The 25,618-nt window shown below is 35.0% G+C and overlaps 1 protein-coding gene across 2 annotated transcripts; it reads right to left on the bottom strand.

Annotated features, from left to right (window-relative positions):
* Positions 1-2,515: 2,515 nt before the first annotated feature.
* CHMP2B (charged multivesicular body protein 2B) lies at positions 2,516-20,867 on the bottom strand. Of its 2 annotated transcripts, none has more exons than XM_031958845.1 (6): positions 20,641-20,867; positions 13,281-13,372; positions 9,151-9,345; positions 6,506-6,608; positions 4,905-5,011; positions 2,516-3,843 (listed from the first exon to the last, which is right to left on the bottom strand). In XM_031958845.1, the coding sequence occupies exons 1-6, from the start codon at positions 20,672-20,674 to the stop codon at positions 3,730-3,732; spliced, it is 645 nt and encodes a 214-aa protein (XP_031814705.1). In that variant the 5' UTR covers positions 20,675-20,867; the 3' UTR covers positions 2,516-3,729. The 2 variants fall into 2 exon arrangements, with proteins under 2 accessions (XP_031814705.1, XP_031814706.1); XM_031958846.1 differs by lacking the exon at positions 20,641-20,867 and adding an exon at positions 20,409-20,574 and having other exon boundaries at positions 3,607-3,843.
* Between the last annotated feature and the right edge of the window lie 4,751 nt (positions 20,868-25,618).

The following is a 25,618-nucleotide window of genomic DNA, read 5'->3' as shown; positions in this document are numbered from 1 at the left end:
AAAGTAAGGGTGATGATAATGATAATAAAAGCACTCATCTCCCTGGGCTTATGTGGAGATTAAAAAAAATTGTAAAATTCTATGAAAACTTTTGAAGAGTTAAATACTAATTACTTGTCATTATTAGATCATTTGGACAAAAATGTAGATGAGCTTGGGAAATATAGGCCTGGTTCAGAAGCAAAGTATAGTAGGATGGGACTTCAGTTATCCTGAACTCTTCTAGAATTCCTAAAAATTTTTTGACTTAAATTAGTGATAATTTCTGTAAAGTCCGGCCTAGCTCCCTGGAGATCAGCCAGAGTCAGGATAAGTAAAAGTCCTTGGGTCTTGAGAGGGAGAAGCAGGCAAACTGCCAGGAGTTTTGCCAAAGATCTCTTCTCCTCCTCATCCTGTTGTCAAGTGAATCTGGGCCTGTCACCCCACCCTCTAATCCTTGCCTACAATTATCTTAACCCCAAACATTGAGCCAGCACCAAACAGTGAGAAGGGCCATTTTTCTAAACATATGCTAATAGAGTCATTATAGTGAATAGGTAATTACCCTTAAGTGCTTAGTTGTCTGATTCAAGTACACCTTTTCATAGTTTCAGCCATTTACAAATTTCATATTTTAAAATGTAGATTCTGAAATAATTTTGAGAAGCAAGCAAAAAAATTGGAATCCTTATGAAAGAGGAGAGGTAAGTTGGACACACCTGATAAGCACATTAGGCCTGGGAAAGGTTTCAAATGGTTCAGAGGAAGAAAATGCAGGCTCCTAAGGAGTAATATTCAGCAGTAGACATCAGCTCATGAAGATCTAAAACTCTCAATGAAGGAAATAATGCCAGTGAAGAGGAAAAATAGGATTTTTCTGAGACCAACATGGAACTCACAAACCAACTTAAAATTAAAAAAAAAAAAATTAACATGGATACAAGACCAAATGACAGGATGAAATTTGTGGTCCTATGAGATAATGTTGAAGAAGGGAACAAATGAGAAAAAAAAAGCTTTTTTTTTTAAAGCTATAATTGGGAAGAAAATGGTAAATATTGAAGAGATTAATCATTACTTAAAGTGAATGAGATAATCCCTTACTTTGTTTTTGTTTCTTGCTTTTAAATGATTAATTTGAAAACACCATCCCTTTAACAAGTTCTAGGATTTTGACAAGAATTAAAGTTAAACTCATGATCCAGTATATAGGTTATATTATTTACTTTCCCTTTTTTTGAAAATCAGGACAAGTTCCTCAGTATCAGGCTGTGAGAGTGGGATAATTCAGAAATGTAACCACTGATGTTCATATTACATCATTTGAGCCTCATAGCAACCATGTGAGGTAAACTATTCCATTTGGGTATGAATGAGTTTTATAGATGAGTATCTTAATTCTTTTAATCTTACATTTGGAAGAAGAACCTTTGTTTATATATAAAAGAATCTTAACAAGCAGATGAGTCTTTTATCCTCATGTGTGATATCTGAAACTTAGTCACAGATTGTCTAGCAACTTAGTCATAGAGATTGTCTAGCAGAGATTATATAACTTGTCATGGTCACAGAAGTCATTATATCAGAGGCCTTCTGAGGTCAGTTCTCCATTTTTTGTGCTACACACACTTTTAGGTGTCTACACATATATGTATATGCACATTTACATATAGAAACAAAAACATACCAAATATATGATATCCATTATATATTGAAGCTCCCTTGCTATACATGTACATGTACATATATATAAAACATAAATATGTGTGTGTGTGCACATACACAAAGGTGTGCGTCTATATATATACAGATATAGAAGTTTATATTTGGAGAAACAATTCCAACAATGGATGCAGGGCTAGGTTTGTCTGGGTCCTGATATATTCTGGTGGTATAACCCTATATAAGTCATTTAGTCTTTTAAAGTCTAATAGTAATTATAACAGTAACAGTAATTTCCCCACAAAACAATGATCATTAGGCAACAATTCTAAGATTATCAGATATTAAACACTTACTATGGAATATAAAGGGAAAAAAGGCATCCAGGAATTAAACCTTTATTGGATTTTTTAAAACAAAATAATTTATAAAAAATGAAGAGCCCCCAAAATAAATGAAAAAGAAGTAAACAGCACTATTATTTACACTTAAGAGCACCAAAAAAATTTCTTCTTTTTTTGTAATCCAGTAATTTGAAATGGGCATTTAATGTTCAGCGATGCTATGCGAACAAAGAATTCCTATGATCAAATCCTAAATCAAAGTGAAAATTTTAAATTATATTATACAGGTGTAGGATATAGTTTCCCCTTCCCGCCTACCAATCCTTATGGACTATTTGTTCCCCCCTTTTTGGGTTTTGATCAGGATTAAATCATCATCTTAACAGCAAACAACCCTCACCATTCTCAATATGCCAGATGACTTGACTTGTGTCTCTCCAAGTCTACAATGACATATTCTTAGGGGAAAAGCATTAAATACATTTTCTACCATTAAGTTACTTTAAAAAAGGAAACTGAATGAACACAAAAAGACTTAAAGGAACCTATTTTTGTTCAATTTTTCCAATATATACACATTAAATACCACAGCATTTCTACTTTAAAAAAATACAGCATAGCATATTAATACACTTTCTAGGCAGCATTTTTCTGACAAAAGTTTATTTACAAAAACTTCAATTAGTTTTGCTTTAAAATTGCTATGTTTAATATCCTCTGCTACTATATTAGCATTAGTAGTGCTTTTTACTGGACACATGGCATCTGGAAAGAAGGTTCAATCTAAGGATGAATTCAGCTCATAAGAATGTGGAAGGAAAAGTGGGATTCACATAGAGAAAGGCACAATAATTCTTTCAAGGATCAACAAATTGTTACATTATTATCTTAACAAAATGAAATCAGTGTCCTTTATGGTTAATTTTGTAGAATTTTAGAGCTGGAAGAGACATTTTGTACATCATTTTGTAGATACCCACTCATTTTACAGCTTAAGGAAACTGAGGTCCTAGAGAGGGGATGTGACTTTTCCAAGGCCATACCACTAGTTAAAGTTAGGTTTAGAATTCAGGTCTCCTAACTACCAGGTCAGTGTATGTATAACTAGTCAAGTAAAGTGATAGGTCCCAGATAAGAAACCTCAAGAACTGTCAAACTAGATCACCATTTAAGTTTAAAACTGTTAATTCAAGTTTCACAACAACAATTTAAAGAAGTGCACAGAATTTTTTGTGCTACAAGAATTTAAGGCAGGTGCCAAGAATGTTTTAAAAAACTACAAACTTTACATATCGAAAGAGGGTTTTTGTTTCAAAGCATTTTAAATATAATTTGATAATTGCAGTTCTTGTGGCCATGGTTCAAAATACAAGCAGCAGATAAAGGTCTCCTGTCAATTGAATCTATTGCAATTCTTTATATTGGTGCTTAGTGCCATTTCTCTACATGGGGAGAAAAGATTTAGAATGCAAGTACGATCTGGCACTAACATTAATAGAATTTTATAATATAACATGCAGGGAAGAAGTTTAGACATAATCATTTCCAAGTATTTGGTAATTAAGATTCAAATGTCTTCTCTTTTTTGTAAATCATTCTTTGGCAAAAAGACTTAAAACAAGGTATGGATTGAAACTTCACTGACTGTATTTTTTGCAAAATAAGTAAGTTCTGTAAAAAGAATTTACAGTGCCAGTTTTATGCTGATTGTAAATCATTAATATAGATCATAAATAAATTTTAGCTAATCTACTCCCAAAGCCTTAAGTTGTCGTTCAATCTCTTCATCAGAGATTGTAGATGCTTTTGATGTAGATGCAGATGGTAAACCTCGGGCAGCTGATGGTGCTTTGGCCATCTATTTAAAACAAAAGAAAAAGGAGAAAAATGATTGTTATCAGAAATTTGACTAATATCTAATACAGTATGACAATTTAAGAAGTGTCAAATCAAATTCTGAGACACAAAGTTAAAGGTATGAAAAATAATATTGTTAATTATGCTGGTCAAAAATCAATAAAGTAAGATCAAGGATATCAGTGATGAAAGATAAAAAAGGAGATAATCTATGAGCCACCTTAAATCAAGTGTTTTCCTTCAGAAAGGGATGTTCCCTTACAAGCAAAAGGTAATCCTGATTGGTAGACATTTAATCATTGCAAAGGGTGGTATAAGGGTGGGGTAGCAGTTGAAGAATGAAGTGTAGTCCTGAGATTCAGCAGCCTCCAGCCAACTGGGCAAGGAAAACTACTCTATTCTAACTCAGCTTCTCCTTCTTGAGGCAAGTCATCTCAACTTTGATTAAAAACCACGGATACAAGAATCTTTTCTAAATAGAACAGACTCACTCAAGTTAGCTTTTATTTATGGGATAGAGAGCAGACCAGGCACTGGGAGAGGCTAGTACGTTATCACATTCCTTAACCATTCCTAGAACTATTTTTGCTACGTGAGCTAAAGCAAAAAGTGGGGATTTTAAACAGAGAAAGGAACATTACAAATTAATATTAATAATCAAACGATACAGCATGAAAATTAAGGTTCATGTTATTTTTAAGATAGCTACAAAATTACGTACATTGAATAAAAAATAAATTACAAACATAGTTGATGATAATATTTCCAGATATTAAGTAGCTAGGTAGCCCATTGAATAGGGGTCTGAACCTGGAGTTGGTAAAATTCATCTTCCTGAGTTCAAATCTAGCATCAAGCCCTTACTAGCTGTGTGACCCTAGGCAAGTCATTTAATCTCTTTGCCTTTGTTTCCTCATCTGTTAAATATATTGGAGAAGGAAATAACAAGCCATTCGAAGGTCTTTGCCAAGAAACCCCCAAATCAAATCAGAAAAACATAAATGAAAAATGACTGGACAATGACAATGACAACAATATCAACATGAACAGCAACATCTATACCTTTCCAGAGATTTCAATTCCAATTTCATCAAGCACCTGGTTCACAATATCCTGGCTTTCTTCTTCATCATCAGATCCATCAAAAATGTCATCCAATGTATCATTGACTTAAAAAAGGAGAGTAAAATTGTTATTCTGAACAGGTAAGTATTCCTAACAAATTACATTTAGAAGACAATCCAGTTCTAACAATCTAAGTGAACTATTAAGCTCTGAACCCAAATTTAAGATAGTATAATTCATAAGTAAACTTATTTTCAAACTAAAATTGAAATATTTGGTGTCCTTACCAAAGTTCTTGTTTTCCCATACTTATGATACCCTTCAATATATGGCAACTATTTTTCTAAAGCTTGGTTTCAAAGTGAAATCATTCTAAAAATAATCAGTTACATGGGGAAAATATAGTTAAGAACAACAATAACATAAGTTCAATCCAACCTCCCTAAATAACTTTTTAATGAATTCAAATGTAAATTTTTAAATTTACTTCTGTGATTTGTTCTATTAATTATTAGAAATAATTTACTGATCTTTGGTTATTACATTTAATATTAAAATGCAAATTTAGCCAAGATCATATAAAAACTGTTTTCTATTTGAAACTCAGAATTACAATAACTCCAATAATAGTTAATAGAGATACAAAAAAAACTTTCAGAAATTCTTCCTTGTTGAGCCAAGTCTTAAATTAACTCTAAGGAAGCTTAAATATTTGTGAAGATCTTGTTTTCCAAAAACTGGAAAAAAGGACAGCATCGATGTTAAAACTAACATTGCTGCTGATAAAACTAGGGTTTACAAAACTCTAGTTTTCTTATCTGATAATGGTAATATAAATGTTAACACAGAGAGCTGTGTGTTGAAATGAATCAATAACTCATATTTTTCAAAGGGGTTTACAAATTAATAAAAATGTATTAAAGAAGTCTTTTTGGTAAGGATGAAAGAACAAAGATACTTCCATTAAAATGAAATTAATAAGAATGATTATGAATTTTAAACACATCAAGTTTTATATGATTCATTAGAGCTTAATGGAAAAGTTAATTCTTCTGATAAGGTCTGCTCACACCTGCGCCATCACTGAAAATTACATCAACATATTGGATAACCTGACCATTAAATAAATTGACAATTCTGTAGCAATTAAAAATTCACTAACCAAGTTTCATGTGCTGGGTAAAAATCAAATTACAATACAAAGAGATTAAAGTGAGACCAATAACTCTAGAGCTTTTAATATTTGTAACATAGATATAAAATCTTACAGAAAGGAATGACACTTAATCACAAAACATTAGAAAAATAGACAACTTACTAATCCTGATAATTAAACAGTTTTAGCAGTATAGTTTAATGAAATTAAAATAAGACCATACATACTATGTAGTATAAGAATATGGAATAATACCCTTTAATTTTGTTATTAAACTTTTGTGGATTTGTGAGTTTCACATACTGCCAATATTATAGTTACAATAAAATCTAGATCTAGTTAACTATTTTTCATCAATATTCAGTTATCAGAATTTTTTATTTTATGAAGTTTAAAAAAGCGAGCTAAAACATTACCAACACTATAATTATATTAAACTTACTCATTTCTTCAGTCATTTCCATTTTCATGTTTTCCTTCTGGAAATTCTGCATTGCTTGTAATGTCTTTTGTGGATCCATCTTCTTGTTAACTGCCTGCATTGTCTTTCAACAGGACACAGAATGCACGTTATTTGCATAATTATGAAAATTCTACATCAAAAATAAGGCCAAAGAAAGTACAGTAAACTAGTACTTGCTATGAAAATAAATTCATGCAACCTTCCAAAATTGTACACAGGGGTTTTTAAGACTGCTAACAAAATGAAAGACTTCAATATGGAAAACAGCTGTTTAGTAAGTACTTTAAGGAGATCAGAATGTAAGCAATCTCATCAGAATAGTAGTCAAAAGCATATTGGCAAACCAAAGGAATCCTGATAATTCTAATCTATAAAAAGTGAGTGAACACTGAATTTCTCTTAGAAACAAGATTTATGTTCTTGGACCCTATATACAGATATTAAATCTGGCAAATTTTAAATCAACTGAAACATCAATGTGTAAGATATTATAAAAATTACTCAATGGAAATGCTCTCACATTAAACACTGACAAAACAATTCTTTAAAATTCAATCTATATTATGTAAAATTGGACACATATTTATTAATCTTGCTTCAATTTAGTAAATATTTAATGTGTCTACTACACAGAATTAGAGATGAATACCATGCAATTTACAAACTATTTTCAATATGTTCTTAAGCCTTGAAAAGGCTGAGAATATACATATTATTTTTCTAAAAGATTTCCTGAGGTCAAATTTTGAATTTTTCTTTTAAAGGCTAGTGCCAAAGTAAAGAAGGTAGGCAAGCTCTGTTTCTTTCCATTTCAAATGATATTGATGAGGTTTAGATTTAGGGAACCAATGAATTTAGGGTTTCTGGTGGTCAGGGAGTTAAATGATAAAGTGGCAGGTTCGGGGTTTGGCTCCCCTGCAACCCCTTGGGATTCAGCACAAGGGAGTTTTTGGGACTTCCTTCTGGCAGCACAGAGATTCTTTGTAAAGGAATTTACAGACCTGAAAACCTAGATTGATAAAAGAGATATAGGGATTGGAAATATGGTTAGAAATCCTGACAGCGAGGCAGAAAGACTGGTTAGGGAAATAGATGAGGATAAAGAGAGGATGGCATTGGAAAAGAATATTATTCCAGCAGGCAGATCTATAGAAAATGGAGTTTTGCACTGAGAATGCAGTTTTCAGTGGGCAGAAAGTCCTGATAGCTGAGTAAGCCACCAAGGTCCATCTGCAAAGACCTTAGTTGATGGAAGCTCATTATATTGCTTGTCTTGGTGGGGATTGAGAAACCCAAGCAGATCAGAACCAGTGGGGGCTGGGAGAGCCCAAGTTGGCTCATATCCAAAGCGGGGCTGGGACAAACCCGGATCTCCTATTGGAATTCAAAGGGATGCTTTTGACCAGGATTTGTGAATCAAAGGCCCTGGCATCCTAGACTGATACACCTCAGCCAGGAGGGGCTGGGAATCTGAAAGGAATAACAGTTCAATCTGAAAGGAATCACAAATCAATAGGAAATAGACTTTACAGCCATTGTCTTAAAACTGTATATATACACTGTGGCCAAAATATATAAAATGTCCCTCAAACAGTAATTAGGAATTGGAATGTCTTTCATTTTTCTTAATTAATATATGCAATCAATCAATATCAAAATATTGAATCTAATAAGGTACTGTATCTATTTAGGTTCAAAAAAAATCTTTCATTTCAATGTCTTAACCAAAATTCTTTCCATCTTCCAACTTCATTCATAGTTGACTTACACTTGAATGTCTTCCCATTCTACATATATAATCTTTACTTTCTGAATCAATCACTGGCACATCATATACTGCCTAGTTATTTATGATCTCCATGTTCTGACTCCCCAAATAGATTGCAAACACATCAAAAACAGGAAATTTAGCTTGTACTTCTATCTCCTACAGAATCTATTGCAAAGGCTTGGTAAATAGTAGTTAATTAAAAATTATTAAGTGACTTAAAGACTAACAGTGCTTTAATATGAAGCACCTGATAGTTAAGTAAGCAATATATAAATGAACACAAGTACTGCAATCTATCCAAAAGCTAAGAGACATCCCCAAAAGATATATTCTTCAGATAGTCTTAATTTATAGAAAAATTTGTCCCATGTAATTAACAAAAGGAAATCATAATTAATGCTCACAATTCATTGAAATAACATCAATTGTTTTCTGTAAAATCCAGTAAAAGAACATCAGCTTTCTTAAGTTAATTATGTATGTGACATATGCCTGCTTTGATAATTTCAGCACTGTAGGTAATCCTTCCACCAAAGGCAGAACACAACCTATATAGGAAGGCAAAGTTTTCAAAAATCCGGTTATATTTCCACATCAAAATGAAGCACTACAGAAAGGATTCTAATAGAAGGAAATTGTCACATTTTGAGAAAATGGAAATATTCTCAAACTAAACTAAAACTATTAAAGAAAAGATGTGTTTAAATTTTTGTATTTGTATAACAAAAAGGTCTAGAAATAATATTTAATCTATTATACATAACTTAACTAGCACATACTCATGTTTAATAGATATTTTTATACTGATTATATACCAGCACTTAAGACCATCCACATGCAAAGACAAACTTACTTTTGCAGTAGTTGACATGGCTCCAGCCATCTTCATTTGGGAGTTCATTACTTTAGTTTGTGTGGACATAGAAGTGACTTTTGAACTTACGGCAAAAGTTCTAGTTTTTTGTTTCCTCAGCTGCACAAGCTGTTTAGCTAATACTCTGCAGGCTTCTTTGTTACCAATCTTGGCCATTTTTTTAATTTCTAGTTCCTACATTTTATGGAAGAGAAAAAATATGGTGGTGTTCTTAGCATTATTTACATTACTTACATACACATATTATATATATTATTTCACAAACATGCCCAATTTTCAATATAACAGGATGGAGCAAACTTTCAAAGCTATAGAAGAATATCATTAGTCTATGGAAGAACATCATTAATTTCACTCTAGTACTTTATATGGAAGAATAAAAGTGCTCCTTTTTCACAAAGCAAGCAAAGGAGTTCTTCACAGAAACACTTGTACATATTCATCCCTATGCATACAATCCAGGAGAAGTAATTACACTGGGATAGCACAGAACTAGTAATTGCATGGCTTTCTAAGTGTATTTTTCTATATCAGATTAAAAATTTTTAAATGGGAGAGAGAAAAAAAGAGATAATTTGTAGTATTATTGCTGAGAAACTACTCATCCTTAAAAAGATACTCTCCTTTTTCCCTATGACCCAGACATTAATGGAGGACCAAAGACTTTCCTGGGCCTCCTCCCCTCCCTTGGGGAGATAAGCAAATGAGCAATGAATCTTGAAAGGGTTGACATGGTTGAAGACTAGAGGGTAAGCTGCTGTTCTTTGCCCTTAGTTTCTTGAAGAGGACCATGACAGCAAGAAGGTAAAGTCATGACTACTGGATGAACTGAATACAAGTGAGGAAACGCTGTGCAAAGTCACCAGTCTCACTCTCTCCTCCAGAACGTCTAGTGGCAAGATATAAGTTAGCATGACTGGAGATGGACCTAGCTGCAGTGGGAGATCTTGGTGTTTCCCAGATTTTGGTTTGTCTGAGGCAGCGCCCCTTTAGTGATTAAGACTAGGTAAGAAACTAGGCAAAGGATAGCCTTTTACTTAGTCTTCCCCAAAAAATCAATCTAGAAGGGGAGGGGACACTCAAGAGTTTCTGTTCACAAAAGAAACTGCTATTTATACTCACTTTCAGTCATCAGAGACCAGATAATGACTAAGATCTGGTGTTGGCTAATTAAAGGGAACGGGATTAAGGCATGGTCCTTAAAAAAGAAATCTAGCCCTTAGGCCCCAAGATATCTAGCAGTGGGGGAAGAAAGGAAATGGGAGAGGGAAGAAAAAAAAGGAAGGAAATGGCCAACTGGGAGAGTGGGGCATCTCCTACTACTCACAGATTATTCATTGTCCTTCTTTCTTGAAGAGGACCATGACATCATGGAAGCAATGTCATAACTTGCAAATGAACTGGATTTAGGTAAGGCAGGGATATATAAAGTCACCAGCCTCACTCTCTCCTCTAGAGCCAGATATAGATCACAACAACTATAACAAGTTAGGCCCCAGGCCTCTACTGACTTTCTTTGGCATATTTTTCTATTAATTTTAATGAAAAGAGCATGACAATTTATTTCCCTGTAGCCTGACTCACAGTTCCTATGATTCTGAGTTCAAATGAGCCTAGGTAGAATCTCCCTTTCCCCAGTCACCATCTATCATTCCATACTCTCACCTATACATTCAAATCAGCACTATTACTCCCATTTCTCCAATTCCATTCAGCCTTCTATCATGACCTCTGGAGCTCATATTCTAATATTAATAAACTGTCGTTCATATTAAGAACTCTGCCCTTCCCTAGGATAAAGTTCTTTGTATATTATTTTGTATTTAATTTTGTAGGCACCAGTAATCTCACCCCAGGAAGAGAAAAGAGTGTTTTGGGGTTTTTTTGTTCCCTTTAAAGGCTAATAAGTGGATGCTTAAGAGATGCTTGTTGAATTGGCCAAAGAAAAAGAATATAAAGAATTATATTAATCTAATTAAAGCATTTTAACCACCCTTATTATTCCTAAATATTTAGAATATGATATTCTATAGATATCTTTATTTCATCCAAACATTTACTAGTATATAGTAGGAATCAAACTGGTCACCAGGCTTTTATTTTTGGAGCATATGTAATTTATGGAATTATCACTCAAATAGGTAGCAAAATTTTGTCTGTTGAGTAGATGAAAAATCCATTTGAAGTTTTTCATTAATTTGCCCTCATTAATTAAATAGTAAGCTATATTAGCTTTTCTAGGATCTTACCTATTTTTCCAGCCTCAAGGAACAGTACTCCCCTTCCATGAAGAACAATCTAGACAAAACCAGCCTCAGTTCTTCACACAAAATTCTCTTTTCTCTTCTCTCCTTGGCTTTTCACTGGCTGTCCCCATACCTCAAATGCAAGCCCTTCTTATCTCCTACCTCATAGAATCTTGTCTTATTGTAAGTACCACCTAAATGATTCTAATGGCGAGTGTCTCCCTTTAATTAATATCTTTATTTATTCTGTACATATTTACATATCTTTGTTGTTCTCAGTAAGACTATTACTTCCTTGGGAGTAAGAATTCTTGCATTTGGAGTAGAATTTAGCACAGGGTACATAGAAGGCAATTAAAACTCACTGACAGAATGCAAGGTATTTTTCATTTTTAGAGAGAAAACAAACTAACGAAAAAATAATCTTCAATCTCATCACATTTATATTTTTTTGGGAAATATAAGATATAAACAGAAAAAAAAAAAAGAAAAGGGAGAGATGAATAATAGGAAAGTCTGGGAAGATATAGTTGGCTTGTAAGCTAAACCTTTGAGTAAGACAGGAATATATTCCACTTATAGGGGACAGTTTGAGCAAAAGTATAGAAATAGAAAATGAAATATCTTATTTAGGGAAGAGCAAAGAAGGCCAGCTTGACTGGAACTGAGATTATATGATTGGAGTAAAGTACAAGTCTAGAAAGGTAGGCTGGAGCATACAATGAAGGAATTCAAATGCCAAGATAAAAAATTTATATTTTATCAAAGAGTCAAGAACTGATTAAGATTTTTGAATAGACTTGACTCTTGGTAAGACTATTTTTGTAATTGTGTAGATGACAGACTAGAAAAGAAAATAATGACTTCTGTTTGTTTCAGATGTGTACAAAACAATTTTTGTGGAGATGAGCAACAGTTAATTAATTGCTCATTAAGGACTGAACTTTAGGTGAGATGAGGGTTAGATATATCGATGTGAATGTTATCTGAATAGCAATGATAACTCAACCTAAAGTAACTGATGAAATCAGCAAGAGATAGAGGGTAAAAAGAGAAAAGAGGGTCCAGGAGGGGACTTTGGAATATATCCACAGTAAGCAGACAGGAATAGACTCAGCAAAGGATGCTGAGAAGGAGCAATAAGGAGAATCAAGAGGAGAATATATACATGAAAATTCCAGTGTGCTAAAGTCCATGACATGGAGTGATTCTGGACTATAGAAAGTGCCTAGAGATGCAGTGTCTTCTTGGGGGAAGGAGAAGTTAGTGGAACCAGAGGCGAAGCCTGAGTTATGCGAATGCAAGAAGACGTAAGTAATTTAAAGGAAAATGATGAAGAAAAACTTAATAAAGGGGTCCAGAAAGGATAATTGGAGGTGAAAACAGAATCAGTTAAAAAGTTGGCTAGTTTTTACTCTGTGTAGGCACAGTAAAGACCTTGAGATACAGATCAGTAACTCCAAGGTTCTGTGAGATAGATGGAACAACTTTTGAGATTTTTCCTTCTGATACTGACCACAATTGCCTTTTTCTCCTTTATTTAAGAGACGGAATGGTTCTTCTATAAGAAAGTTCATTATATTCCAGAATTCTAAATTTAAGTTCATTATATTCTAAATTAAAGAATCTCAAAAAATAGGATATTCCACATGTGGACCAAATCTTAATAAAATGATAAAGAGGAGGTATGGGGGGTAGGAGGAAAAGGAGAAAATAAGTAAGAAAACAATTAGGAAAGCTTTGATATGACTAATAAATGATGCTCCATCACTTGCCATCAAAAGGAACTAGTTAGCTAATTATCCCTATGCTAATTTCCAAATTTGTCTGAAAAGTTAAACTGAAATTTAATGTTCTACTTACCAGCTGTTTTTCCTGTTTTTCTAATGCTGCTCGATCTCTCATTATAGCCCTCTGTGTACCTCGTAACTCTCGATTCTGCTCCTTTATTATATCTAAGATTACAACAAAAAATTCTAAAATTTATGGATTGTAAAGCATTTTTCAATATTATTTAAAATATTAAATCTAAAGAAACTAATAAAAAACTGCACTTTACTAGGTGTATATATTTTCTTTCTCTTGCTGTCAATTATAATAATAAAACTAGTCAGGCTGCAAATCTGAATCCTAAATGTAAATAGAGACAGACTAAAAATACATAATAGAAGTTTTAACATTTTTATTTTAATAAGGCTTAAACATAATAGTTGTATAGTTCAACACAAAATTATACCTGGTTTCCTTGGAGAAGTTATAAAAGGGTGGAAGTATAAAAACATTTTGTCCAATTTCCAAAGACAAAACAAAAAAGCAAAAGCAAACTCAAATGCATATAATATGTCTGAACATAAGTTAAATACTCAGAAGGCTTTACTAAAAGGTTTAATGTTCGAGCTTGCTTTCTGGAGGACCTCGGGATCAGTCCGAGTCCTTAGTCTTTGTGGACAAATGATGAGCAGGATAGTCACCAAAAGGCTGGTCAAAAATGGAATGTCTCATTTCCATTTCTTCTCAGCCCTTATATACCTTAGTACAATTACATCATTACAGCATACTGAATATGTGTGAACTAGAGAACCATTACATCATTATACTAAGTATTAAGTATATATGTGAAATAGAAAACCAACATCTCATCAATTCCACTGAGTTAACCCTTGTTTCAAGTTCTGGCCCTCTACAAAAGGGGAGGTACCTTTAATAGTCATGAGTATGTGGATGGAAGAGATCCAAATTTGTGTATCTCATGTTTCTTTTAAGTTACTGAAACTATGATTTTCTCAGGGCACAGTGCCTCCTAAATTATTAAGCAGGACCTTGACAGTGTCCTTGTATTGCTTCTTTTGAGTGCCTTACCTGGTATGAGTTCTCTGTAAACGGTCTTTAAAACAAGCATAAATTTGACATTCAAATGTGGCCAGCCCATTGGAGTTATGCTCTCTGCAATTCAACTTAAGAAAGAACCTCAGTGTCTTGTACCTTATATTGCCCAGTGACCTTCATAATCTTCCTAAAACAATCTAATGGACGTGATTCACTTTTCTAGAATGGTGTTGATAGGATGTCCAAATTTCAGAGGTATACAATGAAGTCAGCATAATGGTTCTGTAGACCTACAATTTGGTAGACTGCCTAATACATCTTCAACTTCTGGCAATGCATCTGTCAATCTCATCATCTATGTCTATTCCTTCTTATATTGTGGATTGCAACCCCATATGAGGTCACATGACTGACTGTGAAGGTTATGAAATTATGATCAGTAAATGTTCTCTTTGTATATCTATTTTATATATCTATACATCTGAGTTACATAAAAATTTCTCAGGCAAAAAGGCGTTTCAAGGGGAAGAACTTTTAAGAAGTTTTGATCTAGGTGATCATCCCTGGAAACTATAGTGCCAAGTTGCCCACAACAATCAAAATTTCTCCCTTTGTAGTAACTAATGATGAATGAATGGTATGGTGTTGGTTAAAAAAGAACCTGTTTTTTTTTTGGTGTTGTTAGGCCAAAATTAGCACAAGCAGTAGAGAATCAATACATATGCTGTTATACCTCAGCTTCAGAGGTTGCATTGAGTACATAATCATCTATGAATAAAGAGTAGTGCACTAACTATCCCTCCACATTAGTCTTGTCTCCTTTGTCTCTTGTAGCCTTTTAAAATGAATTCCTCAAGGGATAGCATAATTTCATCCTTTCTTAATCTCCAAATGCTAGTAGTACTTACTTCCAAAGAAACTAACCCAAGTTGTCCCCTACACCACTCTTGCAAATCTCAATTGGACTCTTCAACTGTGCGCTTTAGAATACCTACTTTTCAATTAACAACTTCTTTTTATTTTATTACATCTCCCTCCTTGCTTCTACCATCTGCTGGTATTGAGATTTGGCTTTCCCCCAGTCCCAGTAACAAAAAATTCCTGGCTATCCTTTCAAGTACTTATTACAACTTCTTTCTTACCTACCTCCCCTTAACTCTTACCTTGTTAGTTGTGTAACACAATCTATACTCCTTGTTATTCATGGCTTCTACAAGATGCTATCTACTGCTATCATTTAACAAATGTTCTCTCTAAAATTTATTACCTAAACCAGCTCCAGATGATTATATATTGACCCAAAGAGTATTTTCCCTCCATTTTCAGTAAGTTCAATGCCTGACTCCCATTTTTGTTCTCTACCCCAATTACCTCTTCATATTAAAATATTCAACATATGTACTGCTGTTCCTTCAAATATTCCTATTGCTTAGTTCCTCAGTCTACTCAATTCATATGACCTCTTTCTCTGGTCTACTTCAACAACTCACAAGACTGGTCTTACTCTTGATTTCACCACCTCTAAAGCATTCTAATTCCAAATGTAAGAACTCTTAAAATTCCTTTATCTGATCATATCTTATTATCTTTTGGGTGCCTCATTACCAATAAACTTCTTCCTACAGTAATCTCTAATCCCTTCACTCCCTAACTACTTTTCCTTAAGCTACTACCATTACCGCCTTCCCTAGACCATTAGCTAAACATTCCTTCCTACTCAACCTCATGGGATAAATTAGTTCAAATCTACATTATCCTCTCCAGTAATGGTGATTTTCTTCTTTCTTATTTACTTAGAAGGTAACAGATTAACTCCAGACAAGAATAATGTTGAAAAATCACTAAAGTGGGAAACTGGGAAAGTGAGAAAACTGAAAATTATGCTATCTGAGATCAACTGAAAAAACGAGAAGAGTAACCCTGGAAAAGTCAGCCAAAGCTACCTCATAGGCAAATGAAACCAAATGAAATGTTAAATATTATATCTTCCAGCTTCTAGTCTCTCTTCACTCCAATTTATCCTATACACTTCCACTTAAATAATGGAGTCTAAAGACAGAAGCTTCCCTACTCAATTGCTTAAGGGATAAAATATAAAAGCCACTAAGTTTGGCTTTTAAAACTTTAAACAACTTGGCTCCAACTATTTTTTCAGCCTCAGACATTTTTATACTCATTCAGCAATCTAGTCAAACTGGTCTCTCTGCTACTCACACATCACTCATTTCTAGGCTCTAGGTCTTTATGATGACCACACCTAAGTTCTGAAATTCCCTCTTTCCCTCAGTTTCAGGGTTTCTCTCTATTTTTAAGATGCAGCTCAGACAACATCTTCAGCATGATACCTTTTCTGATGCCTCCAATTCTGTGTCCTCCAAAACAAATTATCTTGTATTCAGCCTTAAACTTACTGAAGAATGGATTTTAAATTTAAGGTAGTAAAAATGGGAGACTTGGGTCTACTCTGACTAAGCAATTGTATTAAGTAAACTTTCATAAAAACTATTAATATATTTGTTGGAGCCCTTTTAAATTGGAGTTTTTATTATTTCCCTCCTCCTTCTCTTCCAATTATGTGAATGATGTAAGGATTTTATTTTGCCTTTTAAAATTTTTTTTTATACAATATTGAAAAAAAGTTACTAGCATAACAACATATACATATACATACACACATATTTTTGCACATATTTCTAATTGTTGTTGTTCAGTCGTCTTTCTGTTGTATATCTGTCTCTTTTGACCCATATTTGTATTTATGAAGTTTATATTTATGCTGTACTTCCCCCATTAGAATGTAAAATCCTTGCAAACAAGTGTTTGCAAGTGTCATGAGTACATAATAAGTGCTTTATTAAGCAAGTAATAATGGATCTAAATATGAGTAGCAACATTGTGCAGTGGATAGAAAACTAGCCATGGAGACAAAAACTCTAGTCCTACACACCAGGGTTCTATACTTTGGGCAAGTCATTTAACCACTCAGTGCTCTAGACAACTTTCACACTATAAATTGTAGAGGACTTTCACAGCTAGAGGGATGTGGAATCACATCTAGAGGAACAATGGAATCACAGATTCAGATCCAGTTTTATGAAGGAATAAATTCTCAGTGGGGATGAGAATGATATGCCAAAGATAAACAGTACTTCAAACTCTGACAGCACAGAAGTACCTGTGTCAATTGTCAGTATGACAGATGCTAATGGCATCTTGAATTACAGGTTCATACTTAGCTACAAATTAGGTCTCCATTAGTTCACTGACAAAAAAGACCTATCTATAACAATTCCCTTCTCTCCCCACCTCTCAAAGTCTTTAAATGTATTCCCCAATTTTAAAAATTAAAACAAAAACAGTATTTGGTATTATACTATTCTTCTCATTATTAACCTTATGGTGTACTCATTATCATGTCCATAATGAATTTAACACAAATTATAATCAAAGAAAATGTTATAATTTTGTTTAATTTGTGAGAACAGCATTCTTTAATGATCTATTACATATCTATCAACTGAAAGAAAAAAGATTCAAATCTTCCCTAGACGTGTAAGCTATATTACATTGTGTCTACAAAATAGATGAAAAGAGAGCAAGCAACAAAAGGCTCTTATGATCAATAATCATTGAGTCAAAAGATTTATCTAGGAGAAATGCATAAAGCAGCATTAAAAGGCATAATATATAGCCTCATTATTGCTTAGCCAGAATACTTGTCATCTCTCAGGGAAAGGGGAAAACAAACACACACACACACACACACACACATAAACACACACCCCTTATTTGAAATAAAACCAAGAAGAAAAACATTAAAAAAAACTACATCAAATAATGAAAGAAAAAAGGATGGTGTTAAGAGTTTGATATAACTTGAGATAATTATTCAGAAAAACATGCTGTCAAGTATCAAGCAATCCTAGTAATTATTTCAAATAAGTAAATGTGTAGAGATAGATGATTTTAAACAGAACAGTATTCTAACCACAGATTTTAAATTAATTAACATATAGGAACAAAACTTCCACTCAAATATCTCGAAGGCCTTTTAATCAACAGATGTTACAATAAACAGCATTAGCTAAGGAATAACGAATCCAGGGACAATGGAATATATGTTTCTTCAATGCACAACCTTATTGTCCAATGCTTTCATCTTTTTACTTGATATCCTCAGTGACTATTTCTTCCCCCCTTTTCTATTTGATGAAGCTTCCAAAAGCTACCAAAAGAACAGTACAACTCAAAATGCAGAAAATAAATTGATATCTAACTGCTCTTAAATAATTAAAATGTAAAAATTATGTAAAATGTCCTAATCTTTATAAGAAAAGCTACACTAAGTTAACCATACAATAAGAAATATTATGGATGCTATCTGCTGAAAATGTTAACATTTTCCTCATTTCTTATCTATATATACAATAAACTCTTAAATATCCATAATTTAAACAAATCAGAAACCTAAAATATAATTTTTCTTAAACTATTTCATGATGACAACTGATGACCAGAATTAGAGGCATTCACTAAAAAACTCTAAAGTGCCTTATTAGGGAAGATTACAATAAAATCAGTTATTTTAAGATCAAATATAATTAATGTATATTCTAGTTTTTTAAAGATGATAAACTATACCTAACTTTCAGTTACTAAAAATTGGTAAAGAACAACATTGTTATTATTCTGAATATGTGGGTGAAACATAAATGAATAGTAGTATATCTTTGTAGTGAGAAATCAGGATTCTGCTGGCATCTAAACAAACAAAACAAGAAGATACATGACCATAAAAGAATAAAATAATTATTTCCTGGTCTGGACAGAACATTCTGTTTGTACCAACCACTGTCGAACTACTATTGCTTCTTTTGTGGTGGAGCTGACTAGACAGCTTAGAAATAAGTGATTCTTGATTCTAATAAAACAGCATGCAAAAGCATAAACTTATTACATATTTCAAAATGTTCTTGTAGTTCTAGCACAATGCCAAGGGGACAGTTATCTATAAAAAGCTTTCTAAACAAGATAATTTCTTAAGGAAGGATTCTTTAAAAAAAAATCACTTTTCTTTAAGCCTCAAAAAATGTATTTTCAGAACACGAAAATACTTTAAAAACAATAATTTTTATAATTCATTATTTTGCATATCTATATCAAGGTCTTTGCAAGTAACAGGTGCTGAATAAATATTTGTTAAATTTCACAGAATTAAATAGGTAATTGCATCAGTTTTTCTCCCAAACTCAAGGGTAAAAAATGTTTAATAGTTAAAAACTTCAAGGAAGCATGATTTTTTCTGTCATTAGCAAATGGTAATAAAGCCATAATGAAATTGACTTCCACACTTCTTTTACAAACATGAGAAGATATAAGATGAACAAAACCATTGCTTTTACTGGATCCAAATTTTAAGAATCAACTAAGTAACCCATATTGCTCCCACACAAACATTTATTGAGCCTCTTTTAAAGGATGTTAAGTGTAAAAAAAAAAAAAAATGCAGTTTCTGGAAACAGAGGACCTAGGTCCTGGGACCTAGAGGACTCGGATTTTAGCCTAGTATCCCCAAGTGCACTTGGGAAAACACTATCCCCTTAGGTTCCTTATCAGAAAAGTGATGGGTTTGGACTAAAAGGCCTAAGCATTTGATAAGACCTAGAACTTCTAACTATCTTGTACACCATCCCTTTTTCTGTTTCTTTCCTCCCTCTGTCCCTCTCCCCCAACACTCTATAATCAGTTCAGCCCAAAGGTTAGGAGAAAACACAAACCAAACACAAATACACAAATAAGCCAAATTCATACAGCATGCAGGATGTATTCAAGAAACAATTACATACGTATGTATATATTTAACCACCTGTCTTTTATTAAGACCTACTATGTGTCAGGCGCAGTGACATACATAGAATTATATACATATATACGTATGTATATAATTTTGGACTTGACCAATGAGGCAATTTCTGTTACTTGATTGACTAGGCTTATCTGTTGCAAGTTTTGGGGGGGTTTTGTTGTTTTTCTGAAGGGGGAGGAAGATCAAATTAAACGTTTAATTGAGTTTTTTTTTTTTTTAATTAAGTGAAATCATAACATCTAAAGGAATATTAGTGCCAGCCAGCAACAGGCCTCACTCTCTCCTCTACAGACACTCACAGATCAAGGGGTGGCTACCATATTCCGGGGAGGCTATCAAGTGCGGACATCCTGGGCAGAGGTGTGGAGTCACTAGCGGCAGCTCAAGTCCCGCCTCCAGCCGCAAGAGCAGGAAGTGCCTGCTGCCCCCCTCCCCCCGCCCGTCCACTCCCCGAGGGCAGCCGGGATAGAGGCAGACCTAGAGGTGCCCCCGTCCCCACCCGGGCCCCGGGCCCCGGGCCCCCAAACTTACCATCCACCGTCTTCTTCTTGAAAAGAGAGGCCATGATCACAGACCCCCGCCCCAGGTTTGGTTAGGGCAGGAGACAAGCCCGGGGGGCCTAGAAGGGAATGGACTGGCGGGGCAGGAAAAGGAGTCACGGGTCCCCCGGACCGCCGGGGGTGGTGGTGCAGAGTCTGCGCCGCCGGGGTTACAGCTGTAGCCTCGCAGGGAGCTCAGGTGACGGGGAAACAAGCAGAGTTTTTTTTTTTTTTTTTTTTTTTTTGAAGTCTGTCTCCCCGCTCTGGCGCTTGCGCGTTCAAGCTGTGGAGCCTGCGCCGGGAAGAGGCTGACGCTGAAGCTGCCCGGACTCTGCCCTTCCTTCTGCCAGCCCCGCACCCCTTCCCCACCCCTTCCCCACCCCCACCCCCCCTCCGCGACCTCGGGACTGCGCGGAGCCTGCCGGGTTAGCTGGCCTCTGCCGCGGCGGCGGACTCGCGCCCTCGGAGTCTGCCTTTGCTGGCTCGGCGAGGGCTGAACCCGGAAGGGAGGCAAATATGGCTCAGAAAGCGGGCAGGGGCTCCTAGGCATCACCTATTTCCCCCGGGGCAGGCCATGCCGTGCGTTTATTCTCTCTTTTCGTTACACACGCACACGCCGTGAAAGGATTACAGGTGCTTCATCCCAGGTCACTTAATAAGTCAAGTAGGAGCATGAGCGAGCCATTACTCTGGTGCATCCCGGGGTACCTCCATTTTGATGTGTAAGCATTTGATTGTGTGACCCAGATTGCGCTTTCCCCCCTGCTTTCCGTGAAAGGCACGACCGTTTATCGAACTCCTGTTTAAGGAAGGGTACAGTGCGGGGGCAGGGGGAGAAAACACGAACTCTAGAATCAGAGATGCAGATCCTTTATCTGTTCCCCTATGATGACCCGGAAAGTCATTGAACACTTCGGGTCGCGCTTGCCAGATGTGTAAGAGGGGAGCTGTTTGATACAACATCAAACTCCTTCCTTTGCTAAATGAGAGATTGTTTGTAAAGCACCTTGAAACCCTTAAAGCACTATATAGTTTTAAGAGAAAAACCTCATCCATTATTTTAGGTAATGTTTTAAAGTGCTTATGTTGTGCCAGGTACATCGAAATGTGTTGTAATACCTGAAGAATAAAGGCAAATTTTTATTTGTTGCTTAAAATATATTGTCTCTTAATCCCCCCAAAATCCCAACAAACAAACAACAACAACAACAACAACAACAACAACAACAACAACAACAACAACAACAACAACAACAACAACAACAACAACAACAACAACAACAACAACAACAACAACAACAACAACAACAACAACCACACCACCCTATGATATAGGAGCTATTCTGACCGCAGAAGAAACAGGCACACATTTCTTTTAGGGGAGCTCACTAGAGAGTACTATAAATCTGGAGCACTATATAGGTCCCTAGTGGTAGATGGAAGTGTTACAGGAGAGGGAAAGAGTTGCTTTTGTGCTCAACTGTCTTCCATCTGATGAAAATAAAGCTGCTTCTATTTGAGGAAGAAAAAAAGAGAAAAACTCAGAAACATTATAAATGACTTGCCCCCAGAGTCACACAGATAAGTGTCTGAGACAAGATTAGAATCCAAGTTTTTTCTGGCACTGAACAAAATGTTGTCTTGAAATCTCTGAATGGCTTTTGATTCTGTAATAAGAAAAATGTAATGTTTACTTTGAGGAGACTTTTATTGTTATACTTCTAACTATTGCATGAGTAACCTATTTAAAAAAGAAAAGAAAGCAGAATAATAAAATCATTTTAAAAAATCTATCAACCTAAAAAGGATTTTTGGATCAAATTTTTACCTTTTAGCCTTTTTATTAATGTTGATTTTTCTACTTATAATCATTGTTGTTTGAATAAATTTTGAAAATGATATTTCTCCTATCTCAGATAATTTTTCCCATGGATATGTGAGAACTAATGTGAAAGGTAGTTCATTTGTGTTATCAATACTATCAAGTACCTCTGGATTTATAAATCATGTCTCAGATTTTTTTTAAGTATGTGAGGGAAATCAGATTTCCCTTCCCTACTTTTTTCTTTTGTCCTAATACGACAGAAAAGACTAGATAATTTGGCCCACAGGGACGCCCATAATATTACTACTACTACCACAGGGAACTGTCAATCAATCTGTTTGTAGAAAAGTTTCTTATGATGATTTAGAGGAAAATACAACATGTCCTGACTTTTTTCTTATGTTCTGTGGTATGTGTATGTGTGTGTGTGTGTAAAAATAATGGGACTATGTGAGGTGGAAAAATACTGGATTAGGGCTAGCTTTTACATGAGCATGTGCATGTGCATGTGCAGAGAAAACACAATTGTCTTCAAACGGGTAAGAGTCAAGAAGCTATTGCATGTGTACTCATCTCAGCTGTAGTCACTCTTGTTTTATGGCCCCTACAGACACCCCCCACTGATTCTAATGTATTGGTTGGGAAGATGCCAATACGCTCAGTGGCAACCAGATGTAAGACCCGTACAAAGTGCACACAGCAGGAGCAAAAAAGCAGTTCTCCATCATTTACAAGAAGTTGTTAAATTAAAAGTATGGATTCTATTTAAGTTTAAAAGCTTAATAAGTATGAGATTCCTAAGACTGGAATTCATATAAACTGAAGTATATCTGGGTTTTGGGAAACCAAGGTGTCATAAACTAGACTATAGTGTTGATTTATTTGTGAGCAGTTTTGCCATATGCAAATATACAAAGCTATACTAATCTTTAGAAATAAAATTGAATGCTTCTCATATCAATTATAGAAAATGGTTCTGCATTTAAAAAAACATGATTATGTGAGAAAATCTAGGAACTAGAGTAGGCATGGTGGAGAGCTTTGTTTAGCAAAGTAAGGAGGCAGTCAAAACCCCTGAGTGCTATAAGTAATGACCCACCTGTAGAATGTCCAAACAACAGTTTGTCAGTAAGCATTTATTAAACACCTACTAAGTGTCAGACACAATGTTAAGTGCTGGGGATATCAAAAGGGGAAAAACAATCCCAGCTCTCAAGGAACTAAAAATCCAATAGGTAAGACAATAAACAAATAAATATGTACAAATATGTACAAAACAGAAAGTGATTACAAGAGGAAAGGCATTAGAATTGAGAAAAGTTTCCTATGGAAGATGAAACTTAAATTGAAACTTGAAGGAAGTTAGGCCTGCTGGGAGGAGGAGATGAGGATGGAAAACATTCCAAGCATGGGGGACACCCAGAGAAATGCCTGGAACTAAGAGACAGAATGTCTTGATTTTGGAACTATAAAGGTAGTCACGTTGCTGGATCAAGAGTATGTGGTGGGGAATAAAATATAACAAAACTGGAAAGGAGTGTGTGTGTGTGTGTGTGTGTGTGTTTTATGGGTAACAGGTCTAATTTATGAAGAGTTTTAAATGACACTGATTTTAGAAGCAGTAGGGAGCTTCTGGAGTTTATCAAGCGCAGAAGATGGAGTGAGGGTAGGAGTAGGGAGTGTACTTAGAGGGTAGGCTGTTAGAATAGTCCAGGCATGAGGGCGTTCATTATGATGTTGGCAATGTCAGAGAAAAGAGGACAATTTTTTGTATTTGAAATACATTGCAAAGATGAAATTGACAAATCTTGGTAACACACTGGATATGGGGAGTGGAGTGAAAAATAATGAAGAATCAAGGCTTGTCACCTAGGTTGCAAGCCTGGGAAGTAATTTCCATTATTGCCCTTGACAGTAATGGAAAAGTTTGAGAGGGAATGGAAGGTTTAGAAGGAAAATCAGAGAATTCAGTTTGTCAAGTTTAAAATGTCTACTATACATGTTTGAGATATCTAAAAAGCAGTGTGAGATTTGACATTGGAGGTCAGTAGAAAGGTTAGGAAAGTATAGGTAAATTTAAGAATCACCAGCATAGAAATGATAATTAAATCCACAGAAGTTGATGAGATCAGCAAATAAAATAATAGAGAGAGAGACAGGACAGGACCCTATAAGACATCTACAGATGAGGATCCAGCAAAAGAGAAAGAGAAGATATGGTCTTCTAGGGTCAAAGAACCGCACCACAGGATGATAGATTGTGAGAGAAGGAAATCAACAGTGTCAAGTCTGTAAAAAGTGAAGAAAAAACAAAGATTAAGAAAAGGCCATTGGAGTTAGCTATTAAGAAATTATTGGTAACTTTGAAGAGAGCAATTTTTTGGGGAATGTTGAGGTTGGCAGATTGAGTTTGAGAGGTTAAGAAGAGAGTGAGATGAGAGAAAGTGAAAGTTCCTAATGTAGACAGGCAATTCCCCACGAATGTTCTTTCTCATACCTCTTCCACTAACATGAGTCAGCAACAGTCTCTAGATCCAGATTATCCTTTCACTTCTCCCAATACCTGGACTTCCTAGAAACAGATAACAATCCTAGAAAACCCCAGCAGACTTTACTGGTTTGGGGACAGAGGCCCTAGTAAAGTGCTCAATTCCATGACGACCCCATCAGATTTCCCTGTGTACAACCTCCCTGATCATCCCCTTTTGTGAATATTTCTTCTCAATAAAGCTAGCTGATTTTATCATCTTGTTGTAAGCTCCATGTTTTCTTACACAGGGATAATATTTATTTTCCTAAGTCTACAATAAAACAGCAGTAAACATCTAGACAAGGAAGTATTGATTACAAGAAATCAAGTGATTGTTTATAAGGAATTACAAGCTATATGGTGCAGTGGATAGAGCAGTGGCCTTGGAATCAATAATCTTCATGAATTCAAATCCCATCTCAGATACTTACTAGCTGTGGGACCTGAGGCAAATCACTTAACCCTGTTTATCTCAATTTCCTTATCTGTAAAATGAACTGGAGAAGGAAATGGCAAAGTACTCCAGTATTTTCTGCCAAGGTGGGGATATGAAGTCAGACGTAACTGAAGTAATTAAACAACAGTCAAAAAAATTATCAAGAACATGTTAAGTCA

The sequence above is a fragment of the Sarcophilus harrisii genome, chromosome 3 (assembly GCF_902635505.1).
Source record: "Sarcophilus harrisii chromosome 3, mSarHar1.11, whole genome shotgun sequence".
NCBI lineage: Eukaryota > Metazoa > Chordata > Mammalia > Dasyuromorphia > Dasyuridae > Sarcophilus > Sarcophilus harrisii.
Note: the sequence above shows the minus strand (reverse complement) of the source record. Positions and strands in the feature narration are given on the sequence as shown.